Source organism: Cornus florida, unplaced genomic scaffold (genome assembly GCF_030987335.1).
Source record: "Cornus florida cultivar Cherokee Brave unplaced genomic scaffold, ASM3098733v1 CherokeeBrave_3.0.0_Hap2_Chr10, whole genome shotgun sequence".
Lineage (NCBI taxonomy): Eukaryota > Viridiplantae > Streptophyta > Magnoliopsida > Cornales > Cornaceae > Cornus > Cornus florida.
This window is the reverse complement of record NW_026775580.1, coordinates 109,698,910-109,717,598: the sequence shown is the minus strand read 5'-3', so window position 1 is coordinate 109,717,598 and position 18,689 is coordinate 109,698,910. Positions and strand designations below refer to the sequence as shown.

The 18,689-nt window shown below is 36.3% G+C and overlaps 2 protein-coding genes and 1 pseudogene across 4 annotated transcripts; 1 reads left to right on the top strand and 2 right to left on the bottom strand.

Annotated features, from left to right (window-relative positions):
• Window positions 1-131: 131 nt before the first annotated feature.
• LOC132278380 (pectinesterase-like) lies at window positions 132-2,102 on the bottom strand. The gene is made up of 2 exons (XM_059780172.1): window positions 980-2,102; window positions 132-826 (listed from the first exon to the last, which is right to left on the bottom strand). Exons 1-2 carry the CDS (start codon window positions 2,100-2,102, stop codon window positions 132-134), a joined length of 1,818 nt encoding a protein of 605 aa, XP_059636155.1.
• Window positions 2,103-7,822: 5,720 nt separating this feature from the next.
• Window positions 7,823-12,289, top strand: LOC132277004 (protein STABILIZED1-like; annotated as a pseudogene).
• On the bottom strand, window positions 11,860-18,037 carry LOC132277003 (sucrose synthase-like). Of its 3 annotated transcripts, none has more exons than XM_059778691.1 (14): window positions 17,879-18,037; window positions 15,882-16,007; window positions 15,586-15,712; window positions 15,322-15,473; window positions 15,040-15,232; window positions 14,481-14,816; window positions 14,290-14,385; window positions 14,025-14,198; window positions 13,805-13,921; window positions 13,550-13,716; window positions 13,238-13,462; window positions 12,593-13,156; window positions 12,349-12,487; window positions 11,860-12,195 (listed from the first exon to the last, which is right to left on the bottom strand). In XM_059778691.1, the coding sequence occupies exons 2-14, from the start codon at window positions 15,977-15,979 to the stop codon at window positions 12,166-12,168; spliced, it is 2,418 nt and encodes an 805-aa protein (XP_059634674.1). In that variant the 5' UTR covers window positions 15,980-16,007; window positions 17,879-18,037; the 3' UTR covers window positions 11,860-12,165. The 3 variants fall into 3 exon arrangements, with proteins under 3 accessions (XP_059634674.1, XP_059634675.1, XP_059634673.1); XM_059778692.1 differs by lacking the exon at window positions 17,879-18,037 and adding an exon at window positions 16,942-17,099; XM_059778690.1 differs by lacking the exon at window positions 17,879-18,037 and having other exon boundaries at window positions 15,882-16,073.
• Between the last annotated feature and the right edge of the window lie 652 nt (window positions 18,038-18,689).

The following is an 18,689-nucleotide window of genomic DNA, read 5'->3' as shown; positions in this document are numbered from 1 at the left end:
TTTTCGTTACATTCTTTTTGTGTTCCTTATATATATATATATATACACACAAACACACACACACACACACACACACACACATTCTAGCCTCTTGAGAAATTTCAGTAGTTCTCTTAAATGACCTATATAGTTTATGAACCATCAAAAATAGGAAAACCTGTGGACTCTAACCAATCATCTCTACCATGTAAGAATTCCCCCACCGTAAATTTCCTTGCTATGTCTTCACTGCAATTCTTTGTAAAGCCTGGCCATTTAACTCTTCTTCTGGTGTCTGATCCAGGTCCGAAATTCATGCATTCGATGTACTCTACGGTGTCTAAAGTGCTATATTTATCCCACTTAAACCAACCTCGTGGGTGTATCAGGTCCCCCAAATAGCTCTTCATGATCATAGTCCTCGAATAGTTCCTCCATGGCCTCCCCAGGAATGTCGTAACGTTTCCCCTCTCTGTAGCAGCAAGGTCTGGTGCAGCAACTATGGTGCAGTTCTGCAATGATATGCCAGTATTCTGATTAGGATCCTCTCTCCCCTGAGCAGTGATCATGTTCTTCTGACCAGTGATGGGTTTACGAACAAGTATGAGGCAGTTTTGAAAGATTGCCTCAGCATTTCCAAAGATGAAATCAATGGTGCCTTGGATTGTGCATTCGCGATAAAATTGGCGCAGTGAATGAGTATAAAGGGTGTCCTGATAGGAAGTGAAGTTACAACGATAGAAGGCAGCATTGGAATTCACTCTTAGAGCAACTGCCTGGTGCTTCCTGGGACCTGCTGTGTTCATGATTGTGAGGTCCCTAGCCAAGAACTTGTCTCCAACCACAGCTGCAAAAATTTTGGTGAAAGACACAGTTAGTCCTATATAGATTGATTATGCAGAGTTCTGAATCAAAACATAAGAAAATTAAACGTGGTGACATTCTTAGAGCACAAACTCTACAAGGAAAATGCAAACGTAAATGCAGCTAGCTAGCTTACTTAAGGTAGCTGAATTGAAAGCGGAACATCCATCAACAAAGTTTCTAGACCCCGTGATCACCGTTGAATTCATCCCATCTCCGATCAACATGATGTTAACCTTCTCCCTGGGGATCTCCACATTCTCCTTGTATGTTCCTGCCTTGATTTTAATCACATAACGGTTTTCGCTAGCGTTTGGCGCCATACTCACAGCCTCTCCAATTGTACTGTATTTTCCACTCCCATCTCTGGCAACGACAACATTTGGCCTAATTCTGAATGCACTTTTCATCGCCTTTCTATGATCACTTGTCATCATCCATGCTTGGAACTCATTTTCTGGGACCCTGTTAATCAACAAATTTTGATTGTCGAGGGTTTGATCTTCATGATTTATAGTCTCCATGTGTTTGATAATGGCCAAGCAATTGCTGATCATGCGAGAGATAGGAGTCAAGAAGTTTTGGAGATACTGTTTGTGACCACCCTTTTGACCTTTTAAAGTTTCCAAATCAGAGAACCCATCAATGCAAGTGTTCTCGTTTGTCATGGCCGCACTGAGTAGGGTTTTGAGATTACCATATGATCGATGACGATGACGATGATGACCCATTGAAGCAGAGTACATAACCAACTCATCAATGGCTTGTCCAAGTTCATAAAGGGTTTGGTCCAACATCTCCAAGCAATCTTTCAGAGCATTCTTTTCCTGAGAATTCAATTCTTGAAGGGTTAAAAAACCCACAACATGTCGAGCTTTTGCGACCCGATTCATTGTTCGATTGATGGCAAATTCAAGAATGTGATGGAGGGTTGTGGAGTTGATGTTGGAGAGAGGAAGAGAAGAGAGGGTGTTGAAGCATAAAGAAGGGTAGAGAGTGTTTGAGCAAGCTTTCTTGATGAAGATGATGGGACGGAGTAGTGGTGAAGATGATGATGATGATGAGTGACCATCCTTTGTTTGTGTAGGAGGAGAAGAGTGATGTCTTCTTGTGAGGAGTGAAGTGAGGAGTATTGTGATGAGGGTGAGAGAGACGACGACTAGAGTACATGTGATCATCGTCTTATGATGGTGGGTTTTCTTCAGATTTATGGAGGTTTGATCTGTTGGGCTCTTGATGGTACTGGTGGGGGACTCCATTTTTCTGTTTTAACACAACAGATAAAAGATGGGTATAAGAATTGAAGAGCAAATAAGATTTTGAGAAAATGTGTGTGTGTGTGTGTGTGAGAGAGAGAGAGAGAGAGAGAGAGAGAACAAACCAAAATTTTGGCCATTTAACGCCAGCCTTCCAAACGGCTAGAATGTGAAAAAGTTTGTGTTTTGATATCGTTACAGGTTTGGACTGGATCTAGGCCTTTGTTTAATTGTTTGGCCCAATTACCACTGGCCGATTGAATGTCAAAGGCACCCAAAAAAAAAAAAAAAAAAAAAAAACCCACAAAAATAGTTATGATTACAAATGAAACATATACCATGGTCCTTTCTGTTGATTGCTGAAATTTTTAAAGCACAGAGGACTTTTTGTATTGCTTTTATTTTCCAATTTACATAATGAATCTTCAGCACATAAATCCAATGCTTGAAAAACCATATCATTCTAGTTCTATTGTGTCAGTAATCAAAGACCTCTGTTCTGCTTCATAATGGGATTGTTTTAAATCCAATGATTGAAAAACATGTGTTTTTTGGGTAGAAGAATTGAAGAGCAAATAAGATTTTGAGAAGCAAGAAATTACTCTAGTTTTGAACTTTTTTTAAGTTTAAATGTGTAGTGTGTGTGTTAGTGTGAAAGAGAACAAACTAAAAGACTGAACGGATAATATATTTGAATCGAAAAGGTATGATCTAAGAAAACATTCGGAGCAAGTTCCTCCTGACATATATCATTGTCTTGACCAGTGATGGACCCAAAAATCATTTGTGGGGAAGGGAGAATTTATATAGTAGGATTTTTCTGTAATTTCGGTGGAGCAATTTCAAATTTTTATGAGTATATATTTTTAAAAAAATAAAAATTTAGAGATATAAAATACAAAAATAAATTTTTTTAATGGAAATGAATGCCCACACGAACTGAACCCTCAATAGATCTATGAGTCTTAACTTCAGGATGTGCAGAACTAAGGACGAATCTAAGAATTGTTAATGAGGTAAGCTAATATATTTTTGGACAAGCTAATATTAATAATATATATATATATATATATATATATATATATATATATATATATATTTGCTGGGTTAAAATTTATTCTAGTAATAAATAAATAAATAAAATTATCCTAATGCACCTGAATTTCAACATATACAAATATGCACGGGTTTCCAAAAAAATCTATCACCCCAAGGCAACAAATAAAGTAAAATTAAAAAAGAAATTAGGGTGAAAAGCTTGAGGATTCAAACTGTTACAGCCTAAGAAATATTTTGAGATGTCATTAAGATACAAATTTCAATAACTCCAAACCATTCATTTATGTGTCACAGCCATTGAGACTGATATTATACCCCAAAAGAATATCACCAAGAGCATTGTGAGGATATAAATATTGCTCAGAGACTCTAATCAGTGAGATAATTAACAGAATAAATAGGAAAAATACTCGAAAAAAATTAAATTTTAAAAAGTAAAGTTACCCTCTTAACTTTGATTGAAATTGTTCTAGACGACCAAATTGAGAAATAAAAGGAAAAAATTAACCGAATCCTGAACTATAAGGTACCTTCCTGATAGCATCCAGAAGGAACTTACTTTGCTTCTGATATATATGAATAAGGAAAATAGAAAATATATATAGCTTTGCCATTTTGCTATCAAACGCAAAATAACCAACTAAAAACATCATGGGTTGTTTGGTTAATTGGAAAGGAACAAAAGATTGACGATCAGAAGAAGAATACCAATTTTGTTGGTACAGATCTAACAGAATTTAATAAGGAATCAGATGAAGCACCTTAGGTCAAGTCAAGAAGAGAGAGAACGAGTTGGAGGGAACCCTAGTTAAGGAGAATATCCAGTGTTACATATAGATATATCATATATTTGTGTAATATCGTAGGAGATAAAAGTTAAAACCAAGAAGAGATTTTCATCCATTGTTATATTTTGAATATGGGCGGCCATTAGATATGCTCTTAGGGTGTGTTTGGTAGGGTTGATTTGGAGGGATAGGGAGAGAGAAGAAAAGAAAAGATAGTGTAAGTTTGTGTTTGGATAAGTTAAGTGGAAGGATTGGGTCTCTTATTTGTTTTCTCTTCAATTTTGAGAAGATATGAGAGAAAGCACAGTGATTTTAAGTAGTATTTTGATAATACCAAAATTAATCTCCACAAATCAATATACAGATTTATTATTCCATTCAAGTCCCGTGGTTACGAAAGGATAAAAAAGTAATTTGTTTACTATCCTTTCTTTTTTTTTCTCCCCTCTATCTTATCCAAACAAGAATAACGAGGGAAATAGATAATAGAGAGGAAAAATAAACGAGGTAGAGAGAGGGGGAACAAACAACATATAGATACATATTATATATATATATATATATATATATATATATATATATATATATATATATAGTGTGTGTATGCGAGAATTATCTCTTTAAATTATTTTATTACTTTATTAATTCTTAGTGGGAATGGAATGGTCATTCCACCTCTCAAGAAGTGGAATGAGCATTCCCACCTTTTTGATGGAATGGACATTCCCTAAGAATGGCCATTCCACTTTTAATGCAACACACCAAACAAGAGAATGGAAACAAATGCATTCCATTCCACCTTCATTTGACTCCATTCACTCACACCAAACATAGCTTAATAGAAATTATTACTATACTTTCTTTTCTTTTCTTTTCTCTCATGACTAATACTATCATTTCTTTTCTTTTTTCCCCTGTCTATTCAAACACATCCTTAGATAGTTAGATATAAAGGGGATATTGCTAAAGCTGAATAGAGGTCAACTCAACGAGTTGGATCGAGTTTCACATCAACCCGTGCTTAACTCAGCAACTTTTGCTTCAAGTCCAACCCAACTCATTACATTTTGGGTAAAGTACACTAACACCCCCTGAGGTTTGCCAAAAGGACACTCAGATGAAACTTATTCAATTTTTGGACAATGACACCCCCTTGTTAAATTTGACAGCCAAACATAGTCTAAAAACGTGTGAAAGGTCTAATTTACCCTACATCATTTGATTAATTTTAATAATAAAATATCAAAAACAGTTAAATGACCTAATTGACCTTCTCCTTTCTCTCTTTGTACACCGATATAGACACATATACCCATCTGTGCAAATATATATATATATATATATTACTCCTTCCTGTAATTACCCCTCCTCTCTTTCTCTATACTCCGACAGTGAAATTGTCCGGTGAAGGATGAGTACGGTGGTGGCGAGACAACATCTGCATTCTCTTGCCGCGCCAACACCAGCCGCCCCTTCACCCTTCCAATACTTTATATACACATATATGTATATACAAACACAAGGAGGCAGCGGAAGCTACAGCGGGATGAATCGCACCGGTGAATCAAATCTGACGATGAACAAGAGGCCTTCGATTTGGTTTGGTCGAGTTCGTCTTCCGTTTCGGCGATGGCTGTTCCGATGTCGCCCTCATTAACTATGATGGCGGCTACTTGGCCACAGAAGGTCTCAACGTTCTTGTCGGACTTGACAACCGCCACGATCTCGCCAGTATAATAGGCAATGAAAAAGAGAGATGAAGGCACCAAGCGATTCCACCGTCGGCCAATCGGAGCTCAAAGCAGTGGATCTGTTGGTGTAATGTTTGAGGTCGTCGTCAGCAATGTAAACTATTGGTGTTGGAAAGAGGAACTTTTGGACGTTGTATACTTTGTGCAACAAAAGCGAATATCAGTGAAACAATCATCCATCATCTAGATGGCATGGAACAAATTGCTCTCCCAATCCTATAAAATTATGTGGATCAATGAATCCACTTAAAAATTTACTACTTCAATCTTGCAAATGATATGTCACAATAACGAGAACAGCTATTCAGTCCTTCGTCATATCTCACCAGCTCGTTGTTGGTTAGGTCACTTTTATTTAAGCTTGGAGGTTAAATTTAGTTCATTTGATTGGTGAAAAAAAAGCACACACAGAGTTAGGCACAAACTCATGAGCAGCACCATTTATTTAACAGCTGATTGGAGAAAAAAAAAAAACAAAGAAAAAAAAAAGGAAGTTCGAAACCATATCCAACCTTAGATCCCATTTTTGTCCGATCTCTCTAAAACTTTACTGTTTACTGTACACAATAGAACCGAAAAGGTCTTCTCAAATCTTTTTCCATGCAATTTCAATCTTGGCAATTTGATACATATGACAGTTATGACTACAAACCGTGCTAAATTTAATCATCAATACTTAAAACAACTGTGATCACTGAAATAAAAAAACAAACAGCAAGGTCTAGGTAAAGAGAAAACCCTGTATCAAGCTTGAATTTGTGATTCACTGATGCTGCTACTATGAATTACACATCACCTGTAGAAGTTCATTATATAATCTTTATTCCAAAATTCTTCTGAAAATAACCAATATCAATTTCCAAAACTGGCAGTATCTCATACAGAGTATTCAGTTTACATTGCGGAAAGAATGGGTTTGCAGAGAATGTTAGATAGGTAATTTCAATATTGAAATTGGTCAATATAAAAGTCAAAGGGCAAAAATATCAATTCATTATCATTGGGGTGTCTTTGGTATAAGTATCAAACTTGAGGGGGTATCATTGTCCAAAAATGGGATAAGTTTCATCTATGTGTCCTTTTAGCAAACCTCAAGAGGTATTAGTGTACTTTACCCTTACATTTTTCATCCCCATGTAACTATCTTCTTCTAACATATTAATGCGTGAATACCTAAAAAAAAGAAATTGATTACACCCGTTACAACGTGCTGTATTCGAATCATAATACACATGCATACGCGTGTATTATCAGCATGTAATACACGTGCTTCAAAATATGACTCTTGCAAATACTCAGTCTGGGCATATATGTTTGACAAATAACCAAATCGATCTGGGCGTAGAAAAAGAAAAATAAATAAAACCAATATCAAACACTCCTCAATTTAGTTTGTTAATTCGTGAAAAAGTTCATTAATTAACTCTCATTTTGGAATCATTACTCTATAATTTAGACCCATCCTTTTTATTGTCAACTTAAAATTAAAACTCATCCAAATATAAATTATCTAATCCAAGCTATATAAATAAATGTATCAATCATCTCCAAAATATAATAACAAACCTATTTTTTTTTTAGGCTATCCATATAAACTCTTTAATTTATTAAGTAATATGATGTAATTAAATTGCACATGTAATTACAAAATTAAGAAAATAATAAATAAGGAAGGCATATAGAGAGTTACCCTTCCTAAATCTTAGGATTTGTTTGAAATCAAATTTTTTCGGATTTAAAATTAGAATTGAAAAATGAATTAGATTGTAGTTAAATTAAAATTTTATTCACGTTTGGAATAAATTGAAATTTAGAAAAAAAAAATATTATTTATTATTATTATTTTTTTGTATAATTTTAGAATAAGACATGAAAAATATAAGTTTGAAGGATGGAAACCTTAGGATTTGTTTGAAATCAATTTTTTTGGATTTAAAATTAGAGTTGAAAAATGAATTAGATTGTAATTAAATTAAAATTTTATTCACGTTTGGAATGAATTGAAATTTAGAAAAAATATTTATTTTTTTATATTTTAGTAACTTAAAATAGTTATCCATCACCTTGTCAAATTCTCAAAATTTTCATCGAAATTTGTTATTATTATATTCCCTATGAAATCCCATCCCATTCCAGACTCTTTTTAAAATCTCACCCATTCAATCATATGAGATTGAGAGATCCTTCTTCGAAACCAATTTATGTGAAATCCTCCCGCACCACAAACAGATATCAAGGCTCTGCGGTTGCTTGGCTTCGTTTCAGGTTTTCCAAACCTTAATTTTGCTGCTTCTTTTCCCAAGCACAGAACTGAGTTATGGTGTTCAAACGCCGCTTCTTGTCCCCACGCTCGTTAATCGCAAGCGATGACTCCATCCCTATCTCTGAACCCGGCGTCGAACCCAATTCGACTTCCACACTACACATCCCTCTCGTCGGAGGCCTCGTGCCTCCTAAGAACAGTTTAGAGTTCCTCAATACTGAACCTCCGGCGAACTACGTTGCCGGACTGGGCCGTGGTGCTACTGGGTTCACCACCCGGTCTGATATTGGTCCAGCTCGTGCTACCCCTGACCTCCCTGATCGGTCTGCCATCACAATTGGCGGTGCAGGAGTGCCGGGGTTGGTCGCAGGCGGGTAAAAGGGGAAGAAGAGGAGGAGGAGGAAGCTGACGATAAGGGGTATGATGAGAATCAGAAGTTTGATGATGAGTATGAGGGGAATGATGCCAGGTTGTTTGTATCAGCAGAGTATGACGAGGAAGCTGATGCAATGTGGGAGGCGATTGATGAGCGGATGGATTCCAGGAGGAAGGATAGGAGGCTGAAGCAAGAGATTGAGAAGTACCGGGCCTCTAACATAAACATCACTGAACAGTTTGCGGATTTGAAGAGGAAACTGTATACACTGCCAGCGCAAGAGTGGGATAGTATTCCCGAAATTGGAGATTATTATTCATTGAGGAATAATAAGAAAAACAAGTTTGAGGGGGATAGTCTGGATCCGAAGAATGTGACAGATTTGTCTGCGTTGGGTACATTGTTATCATTGAAGTCGGATAGGGTTTCTGACTCCGTAACAGGATTGACTGTTGTTGATCCGATGGGGTATCTGATCGATCTTCTTAGGACTTTGAACATTACTGGTGGTATACGTATAGAGATATCGGTTATCAAAAAAGCTAGGTTGTTGCTTAGTCGTTTACTCAGACCAATCCAACGCACCCTCATGGTTGGATTGCAGCTGCGAGATTGGAGGAAATTGCAGGTCAGATTCAGGCAGCCAGGCAGTTAATAAAGAAAGGTTGTGAGGAGTGCCCCAAGAATGATGGTGTTTGGTTGGATATGTGTCGGTTGGCAAGTCCTGACGAAGCCAAGGCTTTGATAGCCAAGGGTTTGAAGGTGATTCCCAATTCAGTGAAGTGGATGGAGGCTGCAAAGTTAGAAGACGATGAGGCTAATAAAAATAGGATCTTGAGACTGGGGGTTGAACATATACCTGATTCTGTTTGGCTCTGGAAGGCGGTTGTGAAGCTTGCCAATGAGGAGGAGGATGCTAGGCTTTTGCTCCAGAGGGCCGTTCAATGCTGTCCCTTGAATGTGGACTTATGGCTTGCTCTTGTGAGGCTGGAAACTTATAATAATGCCAAGAGGGTTCTTAATAAGGCGAGGGAGAAGCTCCCTAAGGAGGAGCTTGCAATTTGGATTACTGCTGCAAAGTTAGAGGAAGCTAATGGGAATACTGCTATGGTTCACAAGATTATAGAAAGGGGTATTAAGACTCTGCAAAGGGAGGGATTGGCGATAGACAGGGAAGCTTGGATGAAGGAGACTGAGGCTGCTGAAAGAGTAGCGAGCAGTATATGTTGCCTAAGTGTCAAGAGCATGGATGCAATAAAAAAGATGCCACCATGATCCCCATGTGTTTGCAGCCGTGGCCAAGTTATTTTGGCACGAAAGGAAGGTGCATAAGTACTGTCACTAGTCATTACCTAATTTCTGTGTACTTTAGAAGTTTTGCTTATGATTCGTTTGCCTTGACAACTACTGCTTTGGAGAGTTGAATACTTGAAGCATTATTTAATATAATTATTGGAATTTCAGTGTTGGAATTACTGTTATTGCATTTTTTTTAGCTGGTTAGTAACTCTTGTTGTCTTCATTTTTATTTTATTTTGGATGATGGTTGAGGATAAATTTTGTCATCCATAACATTTACTCATATATATTTACTTTGTAATGAAGATCATCATATGAATAGTAGGAGACTAGGAGTGTAGTAACTGAGTGCTTAGGAGTGTGAGTGAGTGTTGAAATTAAAAGTATATATATTTCTTTTCTGGAAATTCATTTGCAATTTGGTCAGGTACTGCAAAAGATCTCCTAGGCCCAACATCATTTTGTGCCTTTTCATTCTTGTTGATATAACCATTATATAACTATTATACTATTCTGTTTTTTGGTAGGTATTTAATCCTTGAACTTCCCATCTGGTTTACAGTCTCCCTTATTATAGTATATATTAGCATTAATTTTTTGTGTCTTCATTATATATGTTCTACTAAGTTTTTGGGAGAAGTGTAGAATTTGTGAACATATACATTTGTTCTGCTTGAAGATTTCAATACTAGTCTTGTAGGATATTTGTTTCTTGCACAAGGTGTCTTATGTTTTTTGCTAGGAGGTGAGATGAGAGACGGATTACTGTACTGCTCTAAATGTTTTGTGGTGATAAAATATGCAAAGCTTAGCGGTAAAGCTAGAAAAAAACATCATTGACAAGGAGGTAAAGCACACAGTTGGTAAAGCACACAGTTAAGAAGATGGGGAGTAATTAATCGATAGGCCCGGATAACGTACCCATAGAAGCTTAGCAAACATTAGGTAACGTAGGAGGCTAAGAAAATTGTTTAGCAACATCCTAAAACAGGCTATGGAAGCATGTTTTGCAGGAATTTCTACCTTGGGCATCTCCCTGTCTGATTTTCTTAATAGGTACTGATTCCTGTCATTCACTTCTTATGTTTGTAGCTTTGCTCTTGAATTTCTTTGGTTGATCTTGGGGTGTACCTGAGGTTTCTGCCACTTCTTCTCAGTAGTATACTGTAACATCTGTTCTTCAACAAAATCAACACATTCAGGGAAAAAAAAAAAAAAAAAAAAAAAACAGGCTTGATGCAAGATGAGTGGAGGAGGAAAAGTACAATAGCACCGACTTACAAAAATAAAGGGGATAAACAAAATTGTGGCAACTATAGAAGAATTAAATTAATGAGCCATGAAATGAAAATATGGGAAAGGTAGAATAACTATTACATGTATTGCTTTCCATCATTATGGTAGATTAGATAAGTGCTAGTAGTCCAAAGTCATGTCAGTAGTTTCCACTCTTATGCACAAAGTCAAAAAAAAGAAGTTTATTTTTGTAGATATAGCAATTCAGATTGTAAAAGTAAATAAATTCAAACCACAATAGGTGGGGGGGTGGGGGTAAGAAATGACAGCAACATTTCAACTCTTGTCACTAGAATTGATAGGCTCCCATTGAAGTGAAACAATCTCAAATGATGACAGAGTTATTCCATAAAACAACTAAACCTCCCTTTTCACCAACATTGCTTCCCACCATTTTTCATCCAAACTCAGAACAAATGAAGGTACTAATTCACAAGATAAAAACATCATTATCCAAGAAAAGGAAATAAGGGTTTCGCGTAGTTTTTGTAAATCAACACTGCTTCTCCAAATATGAAATCAATTCGGCCTTAACTTGTGCATTCATTCATAGAGAGTTGGCCTAGAAAATGACAAAGAACAGGGTCCTGAAAGGAACTGAAGTGACCAGAATTGAAGGTCTTTTCTAAAGCAATAACTCTGTTCCTTGAACCTGGTTTACATATAATAGCTAGTTACTTGTTACTTTGGTCCCTAGCTCATAGTTGCATCCAAACACAGAAAAAATAAGGTGGGATGGAGTCCAACTAGAATATTATTTGGTAACATTCAAAACACAAGTAACTCATACAAGTAATTAGACCCTGTCCACATCCCAAGTAAACTCTCTCTTTCAAGTAATACTTTTCTCAATAAAAAAGATGGATGAAACTGGATTTCAATAAATTCCATCACACACAACAAAAGAAAAAAATACGAAACTATAATGTGGGAATTTAAATTCGACTTTATTTATATAATAACTCACTACTCAGAATGTCTAATAATATTCAATCTTCAAATCTCATAAAGGCAAAAGGGGAATGCAAAAAAAAAAATCGACAAGTCAACATTTTTAGTGTGACTGACGACAACAACAAAAAAGAAACAAACATGTTCAAGCACTGCCAATATGGAAAGCAAAAAATTAAGGAAAACACAGAAGCCTCTTCAATAATTCCAACAATCTCAAACGGTGAGAGTTATTCAACTCAAGAAACTTCCACTTCCCCAGCCCAAATATTCTTCCTTTCATCTACTCAACAGCCAGGGGCACTGACTCAGCCTGAAAACAACAAAGATCATCATTAGCCCAACCCCAAAAAGGAAAAAAAAAATAAAAGCAAAAACATTTAAAAAAAAAAAAAAAAAAAATAGAATCCTAATGTGAAGTGAAAGAATCCTTTTGACAAAGAAGAGAATAGGCAAAGGAGCATACCAACTTGCGGTATTTCAGAGCATAAAACATTTCAAGATAACGGCGGGTCTCACGACGATCAAGTTTGGACACATATTTCCAGAACCCATAAACCCCAGCCAGTGTCATTAACCGCTCAGAATAAATCTGCCATGTGTATCTACAAAACCAAGCAAAGAAAAAGGATCAGTAAGTGATTTACCTAACTACGCAAAATAATTTTATAGAATTTCAAGTCTAATGAAAGCTTGTTATGCATGCTTACTTCTCCTGAATGCGCTTCAGACCTCCCTCTGAAATCGTGTCCCAATGAGAAGGGTCTTGCTTACAAGTCTCAAAGAAATTGACAAGCAGGTCACCAACCTGATCACCATGATAAGGATCAATATGGAAACCAGATTTTCCATGAACAATAATCTCAGCTGGACCACCATGGCATGTTGCAAATGTTGGAAGACCACAGGTCATGGCCTCAACCACAGTCAGGCCGAATGCCTCATAAAATGCAGGTTGCACAAAAACTCCCTTTGTGTCAGCAATGCACCGGTACAGTTCACCATTTCTCACCCGGTTCATCTGGGAAGAAATCCATCTAAAGTGACCATTCAACTTGTACTTTTCTATGAGATCGTACATCTTCTTCATCTGCGCTATCTCTTCCAAATCCTTTGATTCTTTCCTCCGGTCTCCTCCTACCAAAACAAGGTTGGCCAACTCACGGAGCTTCTCATTCTTACCATACAACTCAACAAGTCCTGTTAAATTCTTCACATTGTCCAACCTGGCCATGGTAAATATGATGGGCTTGTTCCGGTCTTTCAACACCAATCTGTTAAGACAACAACTTATCAGTAAGCAGTTATCCAAACACACGGAGGAAAATGCAGTAGTAAAAGGAATGGAAACTTACAAATGCTCTTCGTTCTCAACAGAACTATAAAGAAGCTCTTCAATTTCGGGGTGAAGTGCCGTCAATCTCTTTTCGTGCTCTTTATAACAGAAGTATAGGGACATATCGGCCCCTGGCGAAACTATGTTGAATTTGGGGTCGAACACATCAATCCCGTGAACGACACGGTACAGCCCAGGCATGGTAAAGGCAGTATGACTCTCATACTGTCCTACGGTGTTCTTACTGGGAAAATGTAATGGATAGAAGTTTAGATCTCATAGAATAGATATTTGACACAGAAATTATATAGTTACTTAAAATAGGTTATACCTTCCGGCTATCTCCTGGAATGTGCTGGTGATAATGAAATCAGATTGATTCATTGCAATAAGATCAGCCGTAAACTGGCTGGAAAAGTGATACTTTTCATCAAAATTTCTCCAGTAGATATCGGAATCAGGATATTTTGTTTTCTCCAATGCATGAGCAATGGTACACTGCAAAGGTAGCAAACGCATTACAAAACATTTTGGTTGCAAAATGAAGATAAAGAAAAGAAACTTGAATAATACTTATAGCACAAACCTGGGTTACACCTAATTTCTGAGATAGCAAGGTGGCAACAAGGTTACCCTCACTGTAGTTGCCAATGATCAAATCTGGCTTTGCCTGCAACTCTTTGGTAACTTCATGTGCAACATCCTGCACAATTTAGAAGATTAAGGTTAGACAAAATTGATACAAAATAAATTGTAGAAAGAACACTGAAAACGGTAGAAAAAATTAGTATGATAGAACTTTTTACATCAGAGAAAGTCTCCATGTATGGCCACACTTCAAAACGTGAAATCCATTTGCGGAGAATTCCCTTTTCAGTTCTGAAGGGCACTCGAAGAATATGTGAATGCTCTGTTCCGTAAACTTTCTCAAGACGCTGACCGCAAGTGGTGCCTGCTGCATCTGGGAGAAGTCTAGTAACCTAGGTACAATAGCATCATAGTGCATTAAAAATAAGAACAAACAAATCAATGAAAAAAGGAAAAAAAAAATACAACTAATGCAATACTAACAATGAGAATGCGAGGGACAATATCAAGTCCTTGCTGCTTTATTCGTAGAAGCATCTCGCGCTCCATAGCAGGCACTTGATCCAAAATGTAAACAACCTTTACAGACAAAATCAAAAGACAAAAGTTAATGTTTATGAGCATTATAATGCCAAAAAAAAATGAAGATTACATAATTTTCTGTATGAACACACCTGGCCACCAGTGTCGGGATAGCCCAAAACATTATCTTGAGCAAAGTAACCGTGGGGAGAAAGAATAACAACATTGAAAACCATAGGTATTCTCCCAAGAAATTTCTCCAGAGTGCATGAATCAGGAGCCTCAAGAAGGTCCAAAAGCAGATGGATCATTTCCAATACTCGTTCAGCGGTATCACCCCAACCTCTCTCCAAACCAATCTCTTGAAACTTGTGTTCAAACTCAGAATAGGGCGTGTCTGGTGTGAGTGTCGTAAGATAGTCCCCTGCCTTTCTTAAAACAGATTGGAGTGAATCTAAGCTTTTAATTCTGTCATTCAACATCATTGTCTGCACAGAATATCATATATTACAATAATGAACATGTTCTAGAATACCTTAAAGAGATCCATAAAGAATTTCCTATCTTGACAATGTTTTTTTTTTTTTTTTCTAGGACAGATTTGAAACTTAACAATAATTCTTGTACAAGAAAAACAATGTTTTTTCATTTGGGTTCTACCATTATTCTATCATCAAATTGTAATAAATAAATTAGGGAAAACAATTTTACCTTTCCCTTGTAGTGGTGGACTCGAAGAAAATCAAGGAGTGGGAACATGCTCTCCTTGTCATGGAACATTTTTGCAGAGAGGTGCCTGTTGAGGAACTCAACCCCATTGCCAATGGACTTGGAAAGAGTAGGGCGAGGAACAGACTCGTTGAATGGTTCAAAGTCCAACTCAAGAACAAAGTTCCCGTTGCGGCTGTGCATCAAAACAAGCATCAATCAATAAACAAAATAGAAGCAAAGAGAAAAAACTTAAATGAAATAATAATCCAGACTCAAACTTACTCTCCATCCACAAGTTCTTCTTTGAATTGCAGAAACTCTGGCACAGTCAGCTCCTCAGCAACAAGGGCCTGAGTATTAACTCTCAAGTATTCCCAGACACCAGGCCTTAAACGAACAGCAAGAGCAATCCATGGAGACAAGACAATTGCTTCCTGTTGTAAAACAATCAATTATAAAAAAAATTAACAGATTCACTCACACAGTTTATTATAATTTAAGTATAACCCAAATCAAAGAATTAATTCAAGTGTCAATCAAGCTTACCTGTGTTGATTTCAAAAGCTCAATGAATGCACCATCATGCAATTTGTCTTGGGCATCTTTAGGAAGCTCTTCAAACTCAGCCATAAGCTGATGTTGTTTCAAAATTCCTTTACCATGATTTTCAATCCTGCAATTCCAAGAAGCCCCCACATAAACATAGAATATATGTAAATTCTCAATTCTGATCTAATTATCTAACATTAACAATAAAGAACCATAAATGAGGTACAAAATAAAAAAGGTTTTTTCATAACAAACAATAAATTTAACCAGAAAAACGTTGAGGGAATACATACTTTGACAGAAGCAACAATATTTCGTTACGGTGAGCAAACATAGTTTCATCCAAGCGATCACGGAGGCTGTGAACCCGAGTCAGAGTACGTTCAGCCATGTCCTCTGGTTACGAATTTTCACACAACCTTCAAATGAGAGACAAACTGTTAGACATACATACACATTGGTTTATCCAAAACTATACTTATAAAAAGCAGTATGAGAAAATAAAATATAAATAAAATAAAATAAAGGCCACCTAATTAGGAGGAGGATCTATGTCATATTTTCAAAACCTACCAAACCGCCCACCTACTTATATTTATTAGATCAACGTAAATCAAGGACAATAGATACATACCAACCAAACCCCATGACTAATGCTTGATCTGACAGCTTAATTAGGGTTAATGTGTTAAGTAACTGATTTGGGTAAATAATTTAATGTGTGACTTAAAAAATTAGATTCAATTGGAGAAACATAAACGGATAGATGTGGGAGAGTATTGAAACCCAAATTAAAAAGGATTCTAATAGAAACCTTTGATACAGTGAAACTAGTTAATATCTACTCTCTATTCGGAAAATGCAGAGTATTGAAAAACAAGTTAAAATACAAAACTATGCTTGGTTTACCAGAAAAGTTCGAATTAATAGCTTTCCAAACAAAAATAAGAATGTTCAAAGAGAATTATATACTAAAATATCAGATAAAACGAAATCAAAACAAATACATGTCATCTGTGTCAACTATTAATAAAAGTGACTATTCAACCAACACAGGATCTAATCTTTGTTTGTTTTTCCTATCTCAAAACACCTGAGAAATAGAAAGAAACGAAAACATGATTGATTTGTTTTCTTCTCTGTTTTTTCCTGAGAGACAGAACAGAAATTTAATGATTTTTTTTTTATTTATTTATTTTTTTTTTTTTGGTTCATAAGAAGCAGAACAGGCTGATCTGGTAGCAAGGCCGTTTGGAAGGGAGAAAAAGAAAAGTTAAATGAAATTGGAAGATTTGACAAGGACCCAATACAGAGAAAATTAATTAATCAGAAAGCATAAACTAAACTACTCACAAGGAGGAGGAAGAGCAGTAGAAGAAGCAAAGAGAAAAGGGTTTAGAGATGAATGCTTTACAGCTCCATCTGAGAATTTATTTATACAGAAAAAAGGCTGAGAAATTCTCAAACTTAGAATGGTATTCCCAACATCTAACTCCTCAAAATGGAATGCTGGTGAGAAAATTCTACACCGTATAGTACTTTCCTTTCTCTCTCACACACACACACACACACACATATATATATATATATATATATTTCTGAGTCAATATATTTTCCGCCCGCCTTAATCTCGTCGGAGAAGTCAAATCTCCGGCAGTAAATAAATAAGCAGATTATGTCCACCATCCAAATATGTCAGGGCAATAAATGTTAAATTTAAGTTCAATTAAGACCACAACTTTTCAACCAAGAAACCTCTGACTTTGATTTTAGTTGCCACAAAAATCAAAGTTAAACAGAGATTGCGATAATCCTACAGAATAAATAAAAACGAAGAAAGACGAAGAGATTGCGGGAATCTTTTAACATTAATAAAATATTTACCATTTTGAAGTTACGAAGTCTTAATTACCAGATCTCACAAAACCGACAAATTAGTCTCTCTAGTGTGTTCTGAAAATGAAATTATCTCTCCTAAAGCTACTGAAAATGAAATCTGAAAGAAGAAATAAAAACCATCTCTCTCCATAACTCAAGATCAACAAAGTCTCTATTAAGACAATTTAATTCGACACAATATTATTTCAGCCACCGACATATATTGATATGGACTAACTTAAAACACCTGCAAAACCGGAATATACACGCATATCCTTATATAATTTACCTTTCAAAAAGCATTATCAACAAAACAACCAACCAAACCACAGAAGAGAAAAGAAAAGAAAAGAACAAAAAAAACCAAGTAAAATAATGAAATAAATAGAGTAACAATACACACGGTACTCACACACAGAAAGATCAAAGGAGTGGGATGAATGAATGAGAGAAGAGTAAGGCTTGGGTGGCTTTATATATACATAGATCTATATAAATTTGATATAGAAAAATGGTGATGATGGTTTGGTGTTGGCCAGTGGGCCTTCGGTTTCCGTGAAAGATCAATTGGTCACCACACCTTCCTCTGGTTTCAGCGTTCCTTTCACAAAACCACTTTCCTTTTCTTCACCCTTTCATAACCCCTGTTTTCTATTACCACTTCCGTACACTGTTTCTAATTAATTATGCCCCACAAAATTAATTAATTTAACCACTGCCCCTCTTATATCCACTTTGTTCTTCCTCTATTACCACTATTTTAGTTTAAATTATAGTATTGTATTTTAGCCTCACTGTTCATGTTCATGTTCATGTTCATGTTCATGCTCATGCTCATGTTCATGTTCATGCTCATGCTCATGTTCGTCACATACTAGATACTACTTTGACAAAACTGTATGTATATATATATAAATACATGACATATATGTGTACGTCTACATACATTTATACTAGTTTAAACTTTAAATAAAAGTATTCGTGCTTTTCAATGGTTTCTAGCCTGCTATTGGGTGTTTTAGTCAACGATCTTTGCTTACCGGTCCTTTTCTTTGGCGGGGAGTTCTTCTGATCATCCCATTGGAGCGACCCACGTTACTGTTGAACTAGGGGTGATTTTCGTCATTTCACACACAAATTTTTGTCTAAAGTGAATAAAAAATTGTTTCGTGTTCAGACATTAATCGCCAGTCACGGTTCGGTGGAGTGATTTTGTGGGGAAT

Bases quoted from the DNA above. Each gene is read 5' to 3' on its own strand.
- LOC132277003 (XM_059778691.1), bottom strand. From the start codon at position 15,979: ATGGCTGAACGTACTCTGACTCGGGTTCACAGCCTCCGTGATCGCTTG. The intron at 15,713-15,881 runs GTATGTATTCCC...TTGGAATTGCAG, and splicing joins ATATTGTTGCTTCTGTCAAA to GATTGAAAATCATGGTAAAG. The intron at 14,817-15,039 runs GTAAAATTGTTT...TATTCTGTGCAG, and splicing joins TCCACCACTACAAGGGAAAG to ACAATGATGTTGAATGACAG.
- LOC132278380 (XM_059780172.1), bottom strand. From the start codon at position 2,102: ATGGAGTCCCCCACCAGTACCATCAAGAGCCCAACAGATCAAACCTCC. The intron at 827-979 runs GTAAGCTAGCTA...AAATTTTTGCAG, and splicing joins TTTCAATTCAGCTACCTTAA to CTGTGGTTGGAGACAAGTTC.